General features: G+C 37.8%; 1 protein-coding gene across 1 annotated transcript; it reads right to left on the bottom strand.

Annotated features, from left to right (window-relative positions):
* Positions 1 to 255: 255 nt before the first annotated feature.
* KYAT3 (kynurenine aminotransferase 3) lies at positions 256 to 22230 on the bottom strand. The gene is given in 15 exon segments (XM_054286313.1): positions 256 to 545; positions 1862 to 1948; positions 2382 to 2455; positions 3450 to 3636; positions 4212 to 4301; positions 5097 to 5173; positions 9080 to 9200; positions 9292 to 9414; positions 10727 to 10813; positions 12008 to 12157; positions 13044 to 13188; positions 14385 to 14443; positions 17562 to 17653; positions 21940 to 22158; positions 22161 to 22230. Coding segments are annotated over 15 exon segments (1635 nt in total). The 3' UTR covers positions 256 to 491.

Here is a 22230-nt window from a genome sequence, read left to right as displayed (position 1 = left end):
CGAGCGCTCCTACGGGTGCCGCGAAGGGGCGGGCGCACGCTCGGGGTGGGCCCGGGCCCGGAGCGCTCCCCTCGGGGCAAGCAGCAACCCACAGACCCCCTGCGCAAAGGCCACCGTGCCGGCCCCGGGCCGTGACTCCGGTTCAGCTGCCCTTGTGCACACTCTGCAGTTTCGGGAATTCCCACAGCAGACAAGCGTGAGCAAAACTGCCGCAAGTTTGCGCAGAAGTACACTGGGGTTTCTTTAAGAGAAAGACTGAAAATTTTAATTTTTGTTTTTAAAAGACTGAAAATAACCTCTGAGTTGCATTACACATATTTCAGTAAATCCTTGTTTTAACTCCTCAGCAGGTATCAGGAAAAAGTTATTTACAATGTCATGTCAATTCTGTACTGTATTAAGTAATTTTTTCTTACATTTCCAATTTAAAAAAAACCCTACTATTAGATAGTTACACTATATGGAAGAGTTAATAAGAAAAATCAGTCTGTCTATTTATTCCAGTTCTTCAGGATCACTTCAGCTGCATCTAGTGTGCTGTCTTTCTGCAAAACAAGAAACAACACTATTACTGCAAGTACTGAGTTCCTGAAAAGAGCCAATCGTGATTATATCATCCCAAATCAGTAGTTGGTTGTTTCAGCTGCATCTTGTAAATTTCTTTTCAACCAGTTTTTCATTGACAGTTGTTAGGTAGAAATCTGGACAATACAAAGAATTCAGTGCTGATTCGTTGAAAACATTTATTAGATATATTTAAAAGATACCATCTCAGCATTCATTTAATGAAAGCAAAACTTACATAAATTCATGGCATTAATGCAGTGATGTAACTTAGCAGCTCTGGTTTGGAGACAAGCTAGCACACTTTCCTAATCCCTGTGAGTACAGTTGGGATTTTTCAAACTCCTTGCAGCCTGGTTATGCTGTGAACTACTTAAACATAATCCCTCCAAACTGTGTAGCTTGGCTCCAGCCTGGTGAGTCATACAGGCAGTCTAGCTTGAAACCATTAGTGCTGTTTGTCAGCCACAGGTACAACCAGTAACTTCATCTTGCTTGTTTCTGGCTCAGATTATGCCATAGCCTTTACACCTCATCAGAAGAAGTAAGTAACACAAGGAGAAACTCCCCTTCATTACTGTTTTAGGCTAAGGCTCTGATCTTTACACAGAACAGCTCAGGATTTGCACATGCTCCATTATGCTGACTCTGTTACAGAACAATTGGGAAACATCTCAGGGCTTTGGCCTTATTGAAGTTTACATACCTGTCCCCAAAGCCTTCCAGCCTTTCAAGAACAAACTTAACAGGGGAAGAATATTTGCAAAGAAGGTGCTCACAAAATGGCAAAAACCAGCCAATTCACAGAAAAAAAACATGTTTGCTTCTGTAATTTGGAGCTCACATGAAGTCTGTGTATTCTTAGGCAAGTGAGCTAAATTTGAAGGTGTCCTCTTCACTGTTTTTGCTATTGGACACTGAATGGACATGGGGCACACACTCTGCTATACAGTTATTCTCTGCTCTGGATTATGGGTATCACATTAATTGATAGCTTTCCTGTCTCAATAATTTTCACTGTCACCACTGGTCAAGAATGTTTTTTGAAATCAATACAATAAGCTTAAAAGGGCTACCCATCCAGTTATTTTCTGCCAGTTGCCCTTCCTGGCCATGCCACCTACACTGATGGTGTAAAGTCCTTCAGCAAAAAGACAATTGAAGATACTTTGTGCTGAATTTTACATCAAATTAACTTTATGTTCCTAAAAGCTTTCAATACAAGAGATCCTGGGAAAAATGTAGGTCAGTCTCTTGCAGATTCCTGTACTGCATTGATCTCAGGACACAAGCTTACCTTAATGAAGCAAAACCGTATGTATTTTTCAAACTGTTTCTTTGTCTCAAGAGCACAGAATGCTGAAAGAGGAATTGCTGACAGCTTCTGAAACACAAAACAGAAATAGCATTTGCTTATTTAAATGTGTATAAGAAATCTGGTTTAAGCATGATGATTTTACTATTCTGTTTCTAGAACTCTCCCTCCCAACACATGAGGGAAAGACAAGGTTCAGTTTTGTATGCACTAGCTAGGCTTGTACTAAATTCAAAATACTTTTTTTAGGCAAAATATTTCAAAGGTGCTTTTGTACAACTAACACTTAAGCTTCCTGAAAGAAAAGTGCTGGGATGTAGCAAAAACCTACAGTGTACATTTTCAACATACTTACAATATTTTAGCCACACCGTTATCAATAACACCAAATAATATTTTGAATGGAACATCTCTACTACATTATTGAATAACTACAGTTGCACTGCTCTTGCTTTCAATAGAAAAGCATTCGTAAAACTAGAGTATGACTAAGACATCTTACCTTAGATGCTATCATCCATTTGACAAATTTATAATCATAAGGCTGTTTCTCATCTATATCAGAGAGATCCACATCTAAATGTAAAACAAATATGTTGTAAGATTTCCTAGACTCCAATGGGAAGGCATTCATTAACAGCATTTTATTACAGTTAATACTTGAGAATGATATTATGTGTTTTTTTAATTTATAATTTTTAAATTATACTCTAAGAAGTAAAATAGGCCAACAGATTGAACCTTCTGATCTGAGCACTTGTTTTCCATCCAAAGCAAATTCAGACATGTAGCTTGGAGGAAAGCCATGTAATACTCCAAAAGTCCTAAAGTCTGGACTATTGGGGATCAGGGCTATGGAGGGTACTGAAGAGTGCATTTATTGCATGGACAGCAGTAATCCCTGAAAATGCAGTTTTCTCATCTGTGAAACTGAGCTACCTAAAGCTTCCTGACACATGATGAAACTGTGATATCTTTCTGTGTTTAAACATTTCTGTCGAAATGACAAATGCCATTTAGACTAGTGAAAAAATGTGGAACTAAAAAGACCTTCCCCTGTGTGAATGCTTTCTCTGAAGCTACCATAGCTTGAATTTTGGTAGCATTCAGTGTTTAGAGATCAGAATGCTTCAAAGAGCCTTTAGGGTGTGACTTCAGATTAGGAGGGAAAAAAAAAAAAAAAACAAACCAGAAAAAAGACCAGAAAAAAGAAAATGCAAATGGGATGAATTCAGTATATTATCCAGGCACTTGGCTCTCATTCTCATAATCATAGATGTTTTGAAAAAAAAATAGGAATGTTTATCTACCTCCTTTATCCTCTGTAAAAACTTGTCATAGCTTTGCAAAACATGGACAAGTCAGGATCACAAATGCTTTGCTGAAGCTCATAAAATCTACCTTAGCAGCTAAGGTGAAACTGAAAATTTCAATCCCAGTTAGTACTCCTGACAATGTTATGCACACATAAGGGTGCATATGAGATGAAAATATAGTTTAAAATGAAAGCTGAATTTTCTCATTAACCAAATTTACTTTCCCCACACTCTTTAATAAACTTTATACTGACTTAACGTGGAAACATCCACGATCATGAAGTATCCTCCATCTGGAATGACAGGCTTCAGTCCAGCCCCTTTCAGAAGCTGAGCCATCCGATCACGCTTGCTCTCCAGCTCTCGAGACAGGGAGTAAAAATAGCAGTCAGGGTCATCCATGCGCTTGTAGTCCATCCAAAATGCCTGTGCCAAAGCCTCCTGGAAACACAGGGTAAGAGCACTCATTAACACTCAGTACCCTCACAGACACTCCCACTTCCTGCTGAAATCGTGGAATTTTGGTCAATCCTGGCCCATATTAAGCAAATCACCACACAAATTACACAAGATACATCTGTAATCTGTTAATTACTTCGTCCTGTGGCATCACTCAAAACACCCAATCTTTTGCTAGGCACTAATCATACACTGAAGTCAGAGTCCTGGACACAAAAGTTTACAATCTGAATTGAAGCTAAATGTAATTGTTTCATAATAATGTACCATAGAATACTGGACACTAGTAGACAGAACTTTCATTTATATTTGCTAGGAAACCATTAAGATTTCATGTTTTATGCAACACATAGTTTGTGGGTACAAGATGACAGAATCCACAAGAGTGAATTTTTTTTAAATGTCTGGTGAGCTGATCAAATTTGTTTCCTCCTATTACACCCTAGAATATGTATCTTGACAACTAAAAGTTCATTGTTGTGATTACTGTTTTATTACATGAGGCCAACAGCTTTCTTACACCAGAAAACAATCTCCTTTGCCCCATCTGTACCTACCTGCAATGGAGTTGGGCAAGTGTAGAGTGTATTTTGGTGAACAACTTGCAAATGCTTAATCAGGTGCTCAGGACCAATGGACCAACCAAGCTAAGGGAGGAAAGGGTGCATATATTACACTTACAGGCAGTGGTGTTACTAAGAGATAACAAATACTAAAAATTAGCCAATGTCTTCAGTTTTTTCTATTTTAAGCATTTGTTTTGCTAAATTATTAAGAAAAAGCTGGTTTAATCTACCACTTTAAAAAATGGTAGATTTGAGACAACAATTCTATTTTCCCTTATCCCTATCTCTCATAGGATACTGAGTAAACTTTTAACTCTTCATAAAACAAGAGTTAGTAATCCAACTGAACATTTATTAGAAATGTTATTTCTAATTGGTTTAGAGCCTATCCATCTCTTAAGCTGCTGTGTCAAAGCCAGTTTGAATATAAAACAAAAGCTCACTACTGCATCATATATGCTGTGGTTCGCTTTGAACACATGCTGATGAACACATGGTGATGAAAAATTTAGTTGCTAAAAATATTTTTTTTCACTTTCTGATACATATTTAAAAGTCAAGATGGGAAAACTGGGAAGTTAAAATATGATAATATCCATGTTTTCTCCAAGAATCTTTACTGATTTTGAACAAAACATACTGTGGTGGGTTTTTTAGTAATTTATGCTCACAAGAGTTTATCAGTTAAGATACAAGAAGATAATTAAGACATGGGTGTTAAAAATAGGTAACTGCTCCAACTGAATGGTATTGTCACATTTGGAGACATGAAGATTTGCCAGAAACTTTCAGAACACAGGTCATAAAAACAGAGGTGTTTTTAGAGTAATAAATGCATTCTATGTAATTTAACTCATTTATATTGATTCTTCTTACCTTCCAGCCAGTTACACTGTATGTTTTTCCAGCACTTCCTATAGTTACTGTTCTTTCCCACATACCTGGCAATGTAGCTGTACATAAAATAAAATTAATTTGGTACAGGTGCACTCACATATTCCATGTAATTTGAAGAACTGCACTGCCCCTAGCTAAAAGCTGTATGTTCATTGCAGCATCTTAAGCAAACATCAAGAATATTCTGAAATTATAGCAATTGTAACAAATGAAAAAGGATATATGGGCCAGTGCTTTTTAGCATGAAAAGAAGGTAAGGGGATTAATGAAAATAGAAAGAAGAGACAGAAAATGAGAGGTACAGTTTGAAAACTACATGTTAATTATCCTCAGCAAAAATGCACAATTATCCATAAGAAAAATATTATCTAAGGCTATCCATTCACCCCAGGACAGGTTATTTCTGATGCCTGGTAATAGTACTATACACAACATTAACTCAGACACTGCAACCCTCTTTACTAGAATTGTCCAGTTCAGTGTCAATGGCTGTCTCAGACATCAGAAAAAGAAACTAATTACTAAGACTTCTAACCCAGAACCAAACAACAGAACATCAGAAAACTAGCAGAGTGAGTAAATAAATTATACTGTATTGTACAATTTGAACAGGCCTGAGACTGACTGACAATAGCAGTTAGCTAAAATGTCTGCAAGGATTAAGAGACTCACAGAGGCCTGTCTCTGTCTTTGCAGTTGTATCTGATAGGAGACCAAAATCCTTTGTTCCCTTTCCAAGGAGATAAGAGAGCAAAGGTCTCTTAGTGTCATTTGCAATTTTTTTTCTCTATGCAGCTTCTGCAAAGCTCTGCTTGGACTCTAACTTAATTAATTTCAAGAGAAACAGACAAATCCAGACACACCTAAGTCTGAGACACAAAGCCAGTCAAGGCTGCAATTACAGCAGTCACCAACATCTGACTTCACCTCATTTGCATACTAGAAGCCCTACCAGTGAATCTGTCAGTTGTTAAATCCCCTCTCTAGCGACACCAATGAACAAAGACTTTCCAAATCAAACTCCTGAATTTCACGAGGAAGGTTTTGTGGCAGTTACCAGCATTAGACATGGCATAAGTCTTTCAGTTATTTGAAAACATGTATTGCAATTTTTGGAGCAAACTTACCAAGAAGAGAAACCAAACAGCATGAAAGAAACTGGTTTTTCTATTAGCCTACCCATACTCAACTACTCTGTGACCTTGAAAAGAAAAAGTTTGAACAGATGTATCTTCTACCAAGCTAGGCCAACAGTAGAGATCACTTCCTAGAGGCACCCAAACCAGTTCTCAGACTGCAACAAGAATTGCCTTTCAAAGCTAATGGCCTCTAGCAAGCCTGTTTTGCCACATAGTCACAGGAATTCAGCCTTGGAGATAGAATGTGACAGCTTTTCAAACAATAGCAGCAGTACAAGGGCACAGAGAAAGAAGCAGCTCCATTGCTTTCCCAAACAAGTTTTAAATAGAGAGGGAAATTGCCCTGTGGCAACCATGTATGACATCATATGACACCATAACCAAGTCTGGCTACAATTTAAAAACTAATGAAGTGCAACTAACATATAATAAGCCTGTTACCTGGGATAGTACTCAGCTTGTTGAGTGGCTTGCTCAGAATCCTCAGCTATGAGGTGCAATCTCTAAATCTGTCAGTGCAACCCTAATCATTATGCAGAGGGAGTCCATGTTTTCACAGAAGTCAGATGATGGGAAACATGATGAAGTGTTATATGCTACAGAAAACTGCTTCAGTGACAGCACAAAGACTGTACTAATTTTATGAGCTGTGGCTAGCAACTCCTGCTAAATTGTATGAAGGAACAAGTATCAGATCCTGTAAATTGATGCAATATCCATTTTGTATCTCCCACAAAAAATAAGTGTCACTGCATTGGATAGAATATATAGAAGTTATTATGGAAGCACAAGAGTTTATAAATAGAGAAATAACACACTCATTTTTATTGTATTGTTTTTGTAGACTTAAAAGTAATAAGGAATAGGAGAAACTTAAGTAAAAAAAGAGCAGAGTCTGTTTCTTTTACTGAAATAATGTTATTGTTTACAGTGTTACCCTGAAAGTTCTAGAGTACTTTTAACACTAAAGTTAATGATCTCATGGGATGTGTTAGAGAATCCATACCTAAACCTAGCTGGCTATCTTTTTGGGCTTTAATTTGCATTTTCTTTATACAGTACTTTTACATTTTATGCTAAATTACAGAATGTCTTTGGTTTGGTGCAATGTTTTGGTTTGAAGCATTAAGGTGCTGATGACAATGGAGATATTTCATCTTAAGAATTCACCACCTGTCCATAAGATGAAGTGTAGCTGACAATGTGTTTGGACCTGCTGCTGTTGAAAAGGAAAAGGGATTACCTTACACCACACAGAGATTTTGATTCTGAAGACAGCCTTGCATGAGATGCTAAGGCCATGAAACACCTGCTAAGCCCACACAGAAATCTTTAATCTAACTGACTTCACTTTGCAGCTGGGACACATGATCAGTTACTGTCAGGTAACCTGTTAAGGTGCAGTGACTCAGATTACTATCACATTAATGTACCCAAAGTGTTCTCCTTCTTCCATGTCTTTGAGACAGTATCACTATCAAGGTAACCACAACAGCCATGGAATTAGGTCACCCTCAAAACAGACTCACAGCCTATGCATGGCCAATACAATCAATGTACTGCAGCTGGATGATCAGCAACTGTGCAGCTGAGCTAACAAGTCCTGCAAGGTCATTTAGATATCATTTTCTTTCTGTTACTCATAAGATTCAATTTTCAAAACGATGTAGCCCCCACCAATGGATTTTGTTGTCACTCTACAAATATGGAGTTGAAGCCTAGAAGCAAAGTTATTCAGCATTCAACCAGTGGCAGAGCTAGGGAAAAAGGTAAATCTTTCCATGTCTAATTTATATTTAAGTGCCTTGATATCATTGTTTAATTTAACTGTATGCCTCTATTGCACACGACTGAAATGTGCCTTCCATATAATAAGTACATCAGAACAGGTAGTTCATGCAAGATGCTACCATCAGAAACAAAGTATCTGTACATATGAGAAGGAAGTTTTGGACTTTTCAAATACATCAGCAGAGCCAACCTAAGGCCACCAGATTAGAAATTTTCACAGAAATACATAGCTGTAGCATTACTGAACTGGAAAAGGAGTTCAGTAACCTTAGGCTAAATTGTTCTAAGGCAGTGGGAGTGATTCCACTAACTTCAGTGAAACTTGGATCAAGTAAAACAAGTGGATCAAGAACCTGGCATCTTTTTTTTTTTTCTGGGTTGTTCTGGCAATTTTGCTTTACCCCTGTAACAACACTACCTGAAGATTTAACAGGCTTTCATACTGCACTTGCAGGACTTACTTCAATGAATTCAATGTCTAGTATTTAATCCTGTCTCCATCCTTGGGTGGGACAGTGCTTATGCACTATCTCCACAATGACCTTTATACTATTTTTTAGTTTTTTTATAATTAGTGGAGCAAAAATAATTGTATTCTTCATTGTCCATTTCCCTCATTATTATCTCTACAAAGCTTTGAGAAGAAAGTTCTAATTCCTGTTCCTTCTATTAATTCTTCAGCAAAGCACTGTCTAATATACATAGAATAACAGCAACTATACTTGTCATGGCCAACAGAGTAACTGAATAAGGATGGTAAATTTATATGATCATAACTGACTTACAAGCATCAGTCCCACTGGTTTCTATGGATATCTGCTCCAAAGTCACTTAAGAGCCTTGGAAATTCTATTTAGAAATTATTCTTTAAAATAATTTTTAGAAAAGAGAGAGGATCCCCTCCTTAGACCCTAAACATTGAAAAATTTCAAAGCTTGAAATATGAGCTTCTTCCAGCAAGCATTATCCTTAGAAGGCAAGTTCACAGCATCATTCCACTACCACTTCTAAGATGCCACAAAAAATCAGTACCTATTTTAATGTGTTTATTCCCTTTATACACCAGCCATTCATACACCTCATCACTGATGCACAGGGTGTCATGTTTAATACAGAGATCAGCTATTACTTGGAGCTCTTCCAGGGTAAAAACCTGGGATACAGGAAAAGTAAAGGAAAATACATTAATCACAGTATTTAAAACATTCTTTGAAATTAAAGTGGTGTTAAAGCAGGACTCTTACCTTGCCTATTGGGTTGTGTGGAGTATTTAGAATAATTGCTTTTGTTTTGGAATTAAATTTATTTGCAAGTTCAGCAGGATCTAAGACCCAATCAGCACTAGATGCAGTGTTTCCATCCTTTTTCTAAAAAAAAAAAAAAAAACCATAATAAATTTATATGTTACTTTAATACATGTTGCAGCCTAAAGTTGCTCAACTTTTCACGCTCAAACACTTTCATAACCATATGTGACAACCTATCCAATCTGTCTTGCTCACCTAAGAGAGGTTCTGTCTGTTCTAGGAACAGGTAAACTATAGTGACAGTGGCTGTCCTCCTCTGGCCACTGTCTGTCCTAAAGCCCCTGCAGGAATTGGTGTCCAGGATCTTGTTGCACACATGCTGATTATTACAGTGTGTAATGCAGTCACATGGCAGGAGAGTTTACAGACTTGCCAGACAGTAGAGCAAGTGTGTGCTTGCTTGACTGAAAAGACTGATCACCACTGGGGATTCAAGGTCTTTTCCTTCTCCTTAAACTAATCAAAATGGCCAAAGAGCAAAAAATCTGCAGTACTGAGTCTCTGGAGTTTATATACTACACAATACAAGTATCCCTGAGGTATTACAAATGGCTAAGGAGTTTGGGCCAGTAGGTACAGAGAACACAGAGCATGGCCACACCCCCCTTGTGACACCTGCAATGACTGGGAGAGGGCCAGACTGAAAACAAGAGTGTGAAACAGAAAATGCTTGGAGGTGCCCTGTCATTCAAAACATCCCTAGAAGATGGACTTCCACCTACTCCCACTGCAGTCCTAGAGGTTTGGTCATTCTGTTTTGTTCTCATTTCATGGTGTTCCTGCAACAGTGCTGCCCAAAGAACCCCTCAGCAAGGCTGCCAGTTGCACAAGGCGCAACTGGCATACAGAACAATCCTTGCAAGCTGTGGGCATAATGCCAGCAGTACCAATTTGACAATTAACCTATAGCCTATTTAACAATAAAGGAAACAGTAATTCTGTATGTATAGCAAATACATCTACTGCATGATCAGTCCTTATTTGGCAAGCATACTTTGGAAAATAAACTGTATTCTGTCATTGTAGGAATTGCTGTAGGGATCAGGAGCCAAAACTTTTGAAAACCAACTGACAGAGAAATTGCACTGATACGTGGATCCCCCTTCCATAATTTGCACTGAAAACTGAAATCAGCTTTCAGAATGCACAAATTAAAGCAAATAAGAAACATTGTCACACCTTCTCCAACACTAATAAAACTGTTTTGGATTATTGTCTCAGACTTACACTCTAGCAATCTATCTATCTCATTTTTATGTAATTTGACATTATGAAAAACTATACAGAAAAGCATCATATGGGTGTTCAGCAAACTGCATTGAACATGGATGAGAAACTTTATATAATTAGTAATTTTTAAAAAGTTACTCACACATCTTAGTGGGATAAAAACAGGCTTTGCACCCGCCATCTTTACCATTGGCTCGTAACAGTCATAAAATGGCTCTATAATTATTACCTGAAATGACAATCATCAGTATCAGAAACAAAGAGTTTACTGTGCATGATACCATCCTATTTCTACATTTACCTTGGTGCCATAGGTTGATAATGTTTCTGGCACTCCAGGTTTAATGTTATAACACTGCAGAATATTCCTCCTTTTAGAGTACAATACAACAATCCCCTCAGGCTAAGTATGATAAGCACCACTCATTTTTGACAACACACAGAGGCTGTTTTTCTAGTTACACATTACAGCTACTGAGTTCTAACAATAAGAATGTTTGAGACCTACACACAGATTTGAAGGTACAAAGCAAAGATGGGAAATAGCAATGGTAAACTACTGAACCACAGCAGAGCTGCTTTAATTATGCCCATGAAATTCCAGGATTTCCCAGTATCTAGAAATCAAAAGAACAGCTAAGTCTTCAAATTTTATCAATAATTCTCAGGTAAAGAAAGAGGGAAAACTCAAGAAAAACTACACAGAGGCTAGACAATAGGAAAACAAAACAATCAAAAAAAACCACCAAAGGCAAAGGCTTATAGAACTATTCCAAACAAAAGAGAAGTGACTATCAGAGCAACAGAAAAGCAAGATGAGAATACAATATACAAGTGAAATGAATGAAACACTGAAAGCAAAATATACAACAACACAAATATGTTTTATCCACTATGGATACAAATATTCCTGTAAAATGAATCTTCATTTCATTGTCAAAAAGGCAGATATCAGTAATAGTGAAGAGCTGAGCAATCACAGCTAGTACGGTAACTAACTAAGCTTTTCTGCACCCTATGCTCCCACCATGCAGTGGCCCAAAACAGAACCTGATACATAATGGTTACCCAAACACCAACAATTCTTTGTGCCCTCTGTTGCAGACAACATCCCACATGTTTTCTCAAATAAGAAATCAGTCTGTATTGTGTCACAGTAACAGTGATAAAGAAACTGCCACAGATACCCTAAGTGTGAAAAAAGGTGTTTGTAAATTGATGAGTGATAGGAAGACGTCCAAAGGATAGTCTCCTAATCACAGCTTCTGAAACCATAAGTCAGATGTACAACTATAAAAAAATCAAACCAATAGGGACAGAAAGAAGCCCCAACATTAACTTATATTTAGAAGTAGACAAATAAGAAAAAGAGTAAGATTCTCATGTCTGCAAGTATATGTGAATATTTCCAGTAAAAACTTACTTCATCTCCCTCTTCAATTAGTGCCTGTATTGTACTAAAGAGAGATCCATAAGCTCCCACAGTCACCAGGATATCTGTGAGAGGATCAATCTTTCTTCCACAAACTTTCTCATAGACTTGAGACAAGGCTTTCACCAGTGATGGATGTCCCTGTTCAAAATAAAAAGAAAGTAAATAACTGATTGGAGCATGCCTGACAATGTATAAAGCCTGAGTTTGGGCTCTTTTCTACGTGTATCAAACTATTACATTTTGAAATAGAAAAATATATTAGCCCTCAGTGTTAATGGCTGCTAACAGGTAACAGGGTTTAAAGTGTTTGCACACTAGGAAAGAAAAGCTTGTTTTCAATTTATTTGTATCTACTTGGAATTTTTTTTTTCTATCTAGTGCTTTTTAATTTCTTTGATATTATCACATCTCAGAGTAGGTCCAGATAGCCTATAGCCTAGCTAGGACAAGAGACAGAGGGAGAGAAGGGAATACTCTGACACCAATTCATCCTCACCTCCTCTCGAGTCTCTTTCATCTCCTTCTGTTTCCTCTCTTATCTTTCAACTAAAAGTATTTGGTGCAAGGAAAATCTTTTTATTGTATTTATATATTGCTGATAAATAGCACTTGTGATCAAAACATTGATTCATATAGTCACATCCCAAATCTCAGAGTACCATTCACCATTTGTGTCCCCTCCAGGGATATGGCAGCAATACAAGTATTTCTACTCATTCTCCCATTGTACTGTCTGATTCATGTTCCCACTGACTAAAGTCAGAGGTAAATAACCTACACTCTTTAAAGTGAATCAACTCCTCAGAGACCTCCCAGACCTGCTCTACCATTCTGCTCTTGCTGAAGGGTCCTGCCTTGAAGAAGCCTACACAGAGGAAGTTCATGAGTAACAGACAAAGCTACTAGATGAACTTAATTTGGGACATAAGACTATGATCTGTAGATAAAACTAATTTAAAGTCAAATTTTTTCCCTGTGGCACTTTTACCACTGAACTTGGGTCCTGGAGTTCCACAATACTTACAAAGCCTCGGGTGTACTGGTTCAGTCTGTCAACTGCTGCTACCTTTGCCAGCTCTTCTTTAACATAGCTGGGAGGGGATATATCAGGAAGGCCTTGGCCGAGATTAACAATTGAGGGATCTGCTGCCACTTTTGTAAATTCAACCCTGGAGGGAAAAACATCTTAAAGTTAACATACCAGATAAAATTATCTTTTTATTCATTAGCACTAGAAGGCAAAACAAAAATATTTCAGTTTGCCAAATTCCCAGCAATGGGAACAGGTTTAAGTAGAATGGAGAGCTGAGGGCTAAAATAATGTGATCACAAGAGTCAGAGGGCACCCAAGGAAAGATGGATGTTCTGCATCTATAGAATAACATTTCTGGAAGAAGTGTGCTCAGATGTGCAGATACACAAATACACAGTTGCTTTGGATATATGCAGAAATTGAATACCAGGCACATAAAATGTCCTAAAGATTAAAATCAGTCAATTGAAGGTGTCATTTAAACTACCCAGTCACCTCAGAGTGCTGTAATTTTTTAAAGTAATTTTAGGCAACAGACTGTTTCTGGTTGCCTATTAACTGTTTCTAATAACCTGAGGATCCTTGAACAATGTTTCCTTCCTCCCTGCACAGATCAGCTTTACATTTTACTCTTTCCTCCCTACTGAAATTTTAAAAAAATTTAAAAAACCAAAAAAAACCAACCCTCTCCCCATCATTACCCTCCCACATAGCATCACAGTCCTGTGAAAAATGAATACAAATTGCTAAAAATTAGCTTGAGGCTGAATAATCAAAACACCTTGTGTATATGTACACACAAGTAATGCAACACATACATACAACTAAGGTAAGCCCAAAATAGTCTTTTCACCAACGAAGAAAATTCCATATTTATCAGTGAGGGCAATATTGCTTTAAGATCAATGTAATACCTAGAAAAAGATGTATTAAAAATAATGAGCCAAATCATAAAACAAGTATAATGGCTTATTATAAAACAAGTATAATGGCTTTAATAAAAATCTGACTTGTTTGGTAAACACAAATCAGGTGTAATTGAAACATTTAAATTTGAAAATCAGCTATACTACCATGCCCATGAGTTATATTTGTCTTACATGGTTTTATAGATGAAGAGAAGCCCAAGCCTAATATTTAAAGCTCAAAAATAAAAATTAATCACACCTTTAATTGAATTTAATTCACTGTTTCTAAACGGGTGCCAAATACATTCCAGCAGGGATACCAACTGCCATGTATCTTATTATTAGCAATAATTATCTTTCTGGAAAGAAAATACATCAGCCAAGGACATTTTCTGACACTTGCAGATATTTTCCTCTTACTTACCACACATTGCTATCAAGGCCTTCAATCCGTCTTGTATTTTTGTGTCTGAAGGGCATTGTCTGCAAGATCAAAACATACAGACAGAAGGGTTTTGTTAAGGAAGACAAAGTATGATGTTGTTGGATTCAGCATGAAAACCCTCCCTCATGCTTTCTCAAATACACCATTGCCAGCTGAATTCGGTAGCTACACAGAATTACAGACATGTTCTTTCATTAAAGCTTGCATAATAGCTTGAATTCAGACTAACAAAAATCTCCTAAATTCTCATTCATCTTTATCTAAATCCACTAAACTTTCATCAGCAAGGATGGAGGAGGGATAAAATTTAGCTCCATAGCTTTAAAAGGTGATCTTAAAAGGAAATAATTAGTATACATACTTTCTTTTTTGTTTCTATGATATGGTAACAGCTTAAAGATTATGCTATTTCTAGTCCAATTCCTGCTCAATCCAGTTTGGAAAGTATGCATTTGCAATGTAATTTTATTTGTAAAATTGATGGGTAAGAAGAAAATAGCAAAGACATTTCCTGGTTTTGTTCAGATTTTTTAAGCTTTAAAGTATCTACCTTAGAGCACAGCAAAACCCCATCAGAATATGGGGTTTTTATGTCTTCAGACCTTAAATTAAGGTATTGGAAAACTTCCATAAAATAGGTTTGTCATAACTACTCTATATGGAGGCAGAGAAAAACCTACTGATAGTTGTAGTATTTTTAAGCTAAAACTGGAAAGAAAATTAGGAAAAATAAACCCAAATTAATTTCTATAAGATGCAAGTTCATATCTATCTTTGCAAATTACCTTGATACCAGAGAAAAAATTACCTAGTTCCTCAATACTCCAGACACTCCTGTTTCTTTGAGTCAAGCTACAGATTTTTAGCTACTTTTATCACTGCCAGCTATTGTTATTACCAGAAAGATTCAAAAACCATATTCTAGCCAGCATACTCTGAGATGAAAATGTCTGCATTACCATTAGACTCAAGTTTCAATGACTGCTAGTAGACACAGGATGCAGCAGGGCAATGCTGGCACTCATCCTGCTTACAGGAATGAAGCCATCTCCTGTGTTCTGATATGAAGAATGGGAAACTATAAAATTAAACAGAATCTTCTGTGCTCCTTTGTCTTCTCAACAGATCTGATTCTGACCTCATTGTGTGACACAAACTCAAGAGGAATCAAACACAGAACACCTTTTAGTTGTTCTCAGGAAGAAAACCTTTAAGATCACTAGACAGGTCAAGGCAAAATTCTTAACCCAGAACAAGAAGGAGTTAAGGGAGAGTCCTGACTAGGTCAACTGTATTGAATTTATTTAAAAACACACATATAGTTTAGAAGAATTATCTGATTTGACAGTGTATGTTTTGGTAAATATGATCAATGTTTGGCTGTACTTTAAAAATACAAACAAGACAGGTTATACTTACACTAAGACATATACACGTCTTTTTGACATGCTAGGCTACTTCTTGTAGAGGAGGGAATAAGACTCACCTCAAATCTTGCTAATTAACAATGACAATTCTGTATGCTGCATGAGTAAATTTGTTCCATGCACTGTCTGTCTCTTGAAATTGTTTCAATTTGCTAAAAGCTAAAGGCTTATCAACTGCAGGACTTTTGAAATTAACTATAATGTAAATCTTAACTGCATTGAGAAACCTTCCCTAGCTAAAATGTATTGACAATAAAATAAGTCTTCACCTTACTGTTCCCTACTATACAAGTTTAAATATATTTAACAATTCAAGTCTTTCTATTTCTTTCTTTCTTATATCTTGGAACTAGTTTTAAAAGAGAATAGCAGGACTTGCATTAGTTTTCAGGTTTTCACAGATTCAGATTATAGTGGTGTTCAGGTCAACCTCACTTGTTTGGGCAAGCCAGCTAATTAAGTGAGATTTTAAGAAGAAACCTTCATTGGCATTCTTTTTCCAGAAGGTCATGACAAATCTTAAGAATCTATTTTTTTTCAGCCATCACCTGATAATCTCCAATCCACTTCTAGGTGCAGGGGTAAGATTTCCAGGAGTCAAAAATGGGTGTTAAGCAGGAGACCCATGTCTTCATCAAACTCTAACTGACCTCCTACTTTCCCTAACACCCTCTAACAAGGGAAGCACCTGATAGAAAGCCAGGTGCTGCTTGTATTAATCTTTTTCTTAATTCAGAGAAACTTGTCATGAAATTGAATGTCAGTAAGTTTAATGATGTTGGAAGCAGACAGTCTGACATGGTACATAAATAATTGTAGAATACGCTCTAAAGAGCTACAACTTAAGCCAACATCTTAAGAAAATTAAAAATTAAAAAAAAAAAAACCAAAAACAACCAGTATTCAATTTGAGGACATTTAATGAATATCCAACTCAATTAAACAGAATATAAATACATATGGCATATGAAAAACTGACTCAGGCAAAAGCTGACCTACAAAGTGGCTTGCACTTCTCATATGGGCAAAATATGTTGCAACTTCCCAGTATAATGACTCAAGCATCTGTTTTGAAGGACCTGTCATGTGCCTTAGTTGACCCAATGTGTTGACTAGATGAACTGGGAACACCATTTACATTCCAGTGTTCTCTATGGAATGCAGAGTGTCACCTCCAGCTGCCTGCCATGTTGCAAAGCTGTTTTCTCTGAACATAACTGGAAGATTTAAAATGAAGTTACACAATCTCACAAGCAGTTAAGCTGAGAAACTGAAAAGATTCTATATAAAATTAAGTTTAAGGTACTTATAGACCCCTTGTTGTTGCAGCATCAAGAAGCAACATTATTGTCATATCATTAAAGGAAAAGTGAGATAAAAATAAATAAATTGACCTATAAAAAGCCTGTGATAAAGCTGAGATTGAACCTGTCTCTTGTATCTCAGGCTTCTCTCTAAAAGCTAAGGAATCTTTCTGGTGTGATATGTTCTAGATGTGACTTTAAAGTACACAAAGCAATAATCACCAAATTCTGTTACGCTAGTCTGGTTAATATTTGACTGATTCAAATACCTTATTTTGTTCTTGATAGTAAATGCTTTTTATCTATAACAAGAAATAAACCATAGCTAAAGCATATATATTTGCAACATTGCAAAATTAATGCATCTCTAAAACACTGCATGAAATATGAAATAGTTTTCTCTGTGCAGCTGAAGGAATACTTACTGCAGAGGTGGAATGCTTGATGGATCTGGAAAGCAAATCTGCTCTTAGCTTAATGCCACGGCAACAGAAGTTTCGTGAAGCAAGAAACATGCCTGCATAATAAATAAGTGACCTGAAAAACCTTACAGATTCTAGGAAAGAGTTCCTACACAACACCAGACAATTTTAAGATAAGATCCTCTCCTCTTCCCTCCACTGATTTTGTTTCAATTAAGTGCTACTAAATGATTACCTTGTCACAGTTGTAAGCATAGAGGATGAAACTCTGTAATTGATAGGACTGAAAAATGTTTCTGAATGTCATCTCAAAGGAAGGTTTCCTTTATTTGACAACATTGATCTTTTTTTTGAATAATAGCTAAGACTAAATGCAATTCAAGCTTCAAAGTCTCTGTTAGAATTCCTGTGAAAATGTGTTTGTGTAATGAAAATTGCTATTAAGATTGCTAATATACAATAGAAAAAGAGCCAAATTTTTAAAACGTTACACATCTTTAAAACTTGTCTCCATTTCCAAGTGTTTCAAATCAGGTATGCTGAAATCAGGATAATTAAGATGACCAGTCACACTGGAGAGGGAGGCCTATGAACTTTATGTAACTACTATAAGTTTTGTCACAGTGACTTGGCAAACATTAAATATCTCCCACGGCTGAAAACAACTAGAAAAGACACTTTGTGTAGAGTAAAATCATTCACAGACTAGAGAAAATGTGTCCTGTTAATTAACAACTATCAAAAAAGAAGTAAGAACTGGTACTTCAGGCAACTATTTGCATAAGATACTTTAAAACTGTATGTTAGATTGCATTGCCACAATGACTGAAATGTGTTAGACACATGTAACCTACAAATCTAATGTCAGAAACACAGTAGCCACAGCAGTAGAATTTTTAACTCTGTTTTCCATCATTTATGCATTAAAGGGTATAGAACTTCTGTTTCCCCCCTGACTTTGCTACCTGAGAAGGGGGAGAGAACAAAAAAAGAAAAAAACCATACTATTTGCATTAGAAACACAGGAATGCCATTGCCTCTTAAAGCAATACCATGTGAGCCTTGTGAACAGAAAGGAAATGGTAAATCCATAGCACAGTGAAATATGATGTTTTCATTAAGAAGAATCCTTTTAGTCCAACAAGGAAGTGTCCTTTACACTTATTAACTAATAGAAAAGGCCAGTCAAAGATGCCTCAATGCATAAGTTCTAAAAGTATGCTGATTTTGCCTTTCTCTTACTCCTGTGCTACAAACTCAGTCTCACTTCTGAAATTAGGCTCTTTCTCACACACTACTGAGTTGTGGCTAACTCAATTAGACCTTCAAAATAGCCCCATAATCCCACTGCATTTAGCAATCTGCAAGTAAACAATTTATGTTCATTTACAAGAAGAAATTCTGCTAGTCTGAGAACGAACAAAATTAAACAGCAAGAAAATTTTTGACATTAGTCAGCAGATACTCTTAAAGACATAGAAGAAATCCATGTGCTTTAAAAAGACCAGAAAATCCATTTTAAGTGATTTCTAATAATACCACTTAGCATATTCAAGGTTATCTTTGAGAATAACTATGCAAAATCAAAAATATTATTAAGGTCTCTATTGCTCTCCTTGTCTAAGGCTACAAAAACTACCTGTGTAACATACTGATGCTATCTTAAAACATAACCATGACATTGGTGCTATTACCCAGGGTCAGACCAAAGACAGCACAACTCTTGCAGCCCACTGTGAACACTTGCAGTAGTTAGTTAATGCAGAAAGGCAAACATGCATGCCTTTGCCTGATTCATTTTGTATTGAGAAATAGAAAAATTAAACAAAAAACATGCAAGCTTTACATGCAGAACTAACTTGCAAATAAGAAAAATTACTGACAGCTGTAAATATTTCCAGCATTAGTGCCATGGTGCACCAAAAACCAGAGCCAGTATTTGACACGAGGCAATCACACAAACCCACCACACTGCATGAGCAGCAGCAGACCTGTGTAACTGTGGTGTGGTCAACCTCTGCAAGTGCCTAAAATACCTGAAGAAAAAATTATATCCACCTTTAATACCACAGAAATGTACAAACTGTGAAAACTTTAAGAGGAACATAATGGAAATGACTTGGCTGAACAGCCTCAGTAAGAACAGGCACTGGCATGTAACACTTCTCCCACTGTTTCTATCTTTGTGACACTTTAACACTGAAAACTGAACAGCATTTGTTCAGACTCAAGAGACAAGATCACTGGGCATTAAATGAAAAAGCCTCCTATAAAGTACTTTTATGACTTCTTTTATTTCTGAGTACCTCCACTTAGACTTCAAGGATTTAAAGGGAAAGGTCTCCTTAATATAACCAGATACTCTCCCACACACTGATCTGAAAAAAAAAAAAAAAAGAAAAAAACAAAAGCAAGGCCTACCCCTACTCTTTTTTTCCAAACACACACATTCCCAGGGTAATTTTATATGACATGTTAAGACATACCTCAGGCTCAAGAGAATTATTTCCTGTTACTTTTACGATGAATGCACTCTCAATTATTACCCCATATATGTAAGTATGTGTAAGGCACATCAATGAGATGGTTTTTATTATCCTAAGCTGAGTTTTTATCATTGGGATACAAAGTTTCTTCCAGATGAGGGAAGTTACATTCCTGGCAGCTAGAGAAGTACTGCAAACCCCATTTCAACCCTTTTCAAAATTTGTAAGGTTCTTCAAACACAGAAAATGCACTGATCTTTGTGGGGGAATTAAAAGGTAATATTAATTTCTTTCTTAGTCTTATTAATGTTTCTTTTTCCAATCTTGGAGTCAGACATCAGCATTTTGGCCAAGAGTCATGTCTGCTAAACCCAGAAATTAAATTAGGAATTCTTTTAATCCAATTCTAATTTTCAGTGCTCTGAAGCATTCATGTAGTCAGTCCTCCTGGAATTCAGGCTTGCATATCCATAGAGAAAACAGGAAAATTAACATGTTAGAGGAAAAGGGATAACAAATTACTACTCCTACAGCTTTCTATATTTTTAGGGGAGTGAGAAGCAAGCAAAGCTACCAGAAAGGTCAGTGCCATAAATGTTTTTTAGTGGGATTGGTAGCAACATTCTGGTTGCTAATTGGGTTGAAACTCAGGTTTGGTACTTAAACTATACTGGAAGATATAATTGGACTTGGTCATGGGAAATAGATGAGCACATCTGTGTACTAACAGTCATTTAGTTCATGCTGTGCTTTGTAACTGTTCCAGCATAGATACAATTTCTGAGTGGTAAGCTCTTCTGCTCCCTTCACAGCTGCCCAGCCTCCTGGTCATACAGTACCCTGACACTGGGATGCTGAACCTCTGGGGCATTTTTTAAAAGTTACAATTTTGTAATTGATTCATTTTTCTCCTTTGAAACAAAAGGCCAAATGCTGGTGTTCCTTCATTTTTGAGCTTCAGTTATTCCATCTCTAAAAAAAACCATGTCACAGAGCTTGAACGACACTTGGTCAGACCCCTTAAGCTGCTGCATTTTTTCAGGTAACAAATAGTTTCATTTTACTGTGGAGCCTCAGTGACAAACATTACTATAAACACTGAAACCTTGCCTGCCACCACAGTAATGTCATAATGTAAATATAATCCCTGTTATATTTGTCCTGGGCTTAATATTTTTTGGATACGCTAATCTGGAAAATGTTATACCTCAGCTAAACGCTGTCAAGACTTTGCAGGACTGTTTCTTCTTATTGTCTAGAGGATGAAAGCCTTGGAGAAAGAAAAGGTGCCATTTTACCAGTGGAGGGCTCTCCAGGACTTTTTTTCCTACCATCTATATGCAATAGATGGCTTATTGAGCCAAAGGAACAGTTGCCAAATCACTGTACTCAGGGAAGTTGGGCAAAGACACTGAACTTAAAACCGTCTCTAGGAGAAAGATTTATCATAGCAGTCAAATTTTGTCATTTCTTCTTCCATAATCTACAAGGAATGGAGCAAATTGTGCGCGGGGAAACAAATTTTACAATACGGATTAAGGAGCGGGATGAGATTGTGGGGTTTTTTCTTTTTTTTTTTTTTTTTTTTTTTCCGCTCGTAGAGCAGCTCTACCATACAGCCACTCCATGCTGCGCTTACGCTCCCACTCACGTGTTCGCACCCTGCAGCACGGGGCTGGGGGGGCCGGAGCCTGCCGGCACCGCCGCCGCCCGCCCTCACTCGCAGGCCCTCGGTCAGAGCCGGGGTTCCCCGGCCGGGGTTCCCCGGCCGCTCTGCGGGAAACAAGCGCGGTCACCCCGAGCTCGGGCTGGAGCCGCCTCCCCCGCAGGCGCTCGGCTCAGAGAGGCCCCGAGGGCAGCGGCGCCCCCACACTCGCCACACTCGCCACACTCACCACCCCGACACCGCCTCCGCCGCCCGCCGCGATCGCTGCCGATGGGGCGGGGCCGGGGCCGTCCGTCCCACCGCCATGAGGGGCGGAGAGCGCCCATCCCTCCCGTTCCTCCAGTCCGAGGGCCGGAGAGCGCCCGTCCCGCCCATCCCACTCCCCAGGGGGCCGGAGAGCGCCCATCCCTCCCGTTCCTCCAGTCCGGGACCGGAGAGCGCCCGTCCCGCCGCGCGTGTGGGGAGCTGCTGAGGGAGGGGGGACTGCGCGCAGTGCGGAGAAGCGACGGGGCTGAACCAT

Source organism: Melozone crissalis, unplaced genomic scaffold, assembly GCF_028551555.1.
Source record: "Melozone crissalis strain CALT ecotype California unplaced genomic scaffold, PUWL_Pcris_2 ptg000045l_1, whole genome shotgun sequence".
NCBI lineage: Eukaryota > Metazoa > Chordata > Aves > Passeriformes > Passerellidae > Melozone > Melozone crissalis.
Note: the sequence above shows the minus strand (reverse complement) of the source record. Positions and strands in the feature narration are given on the sequence as shown.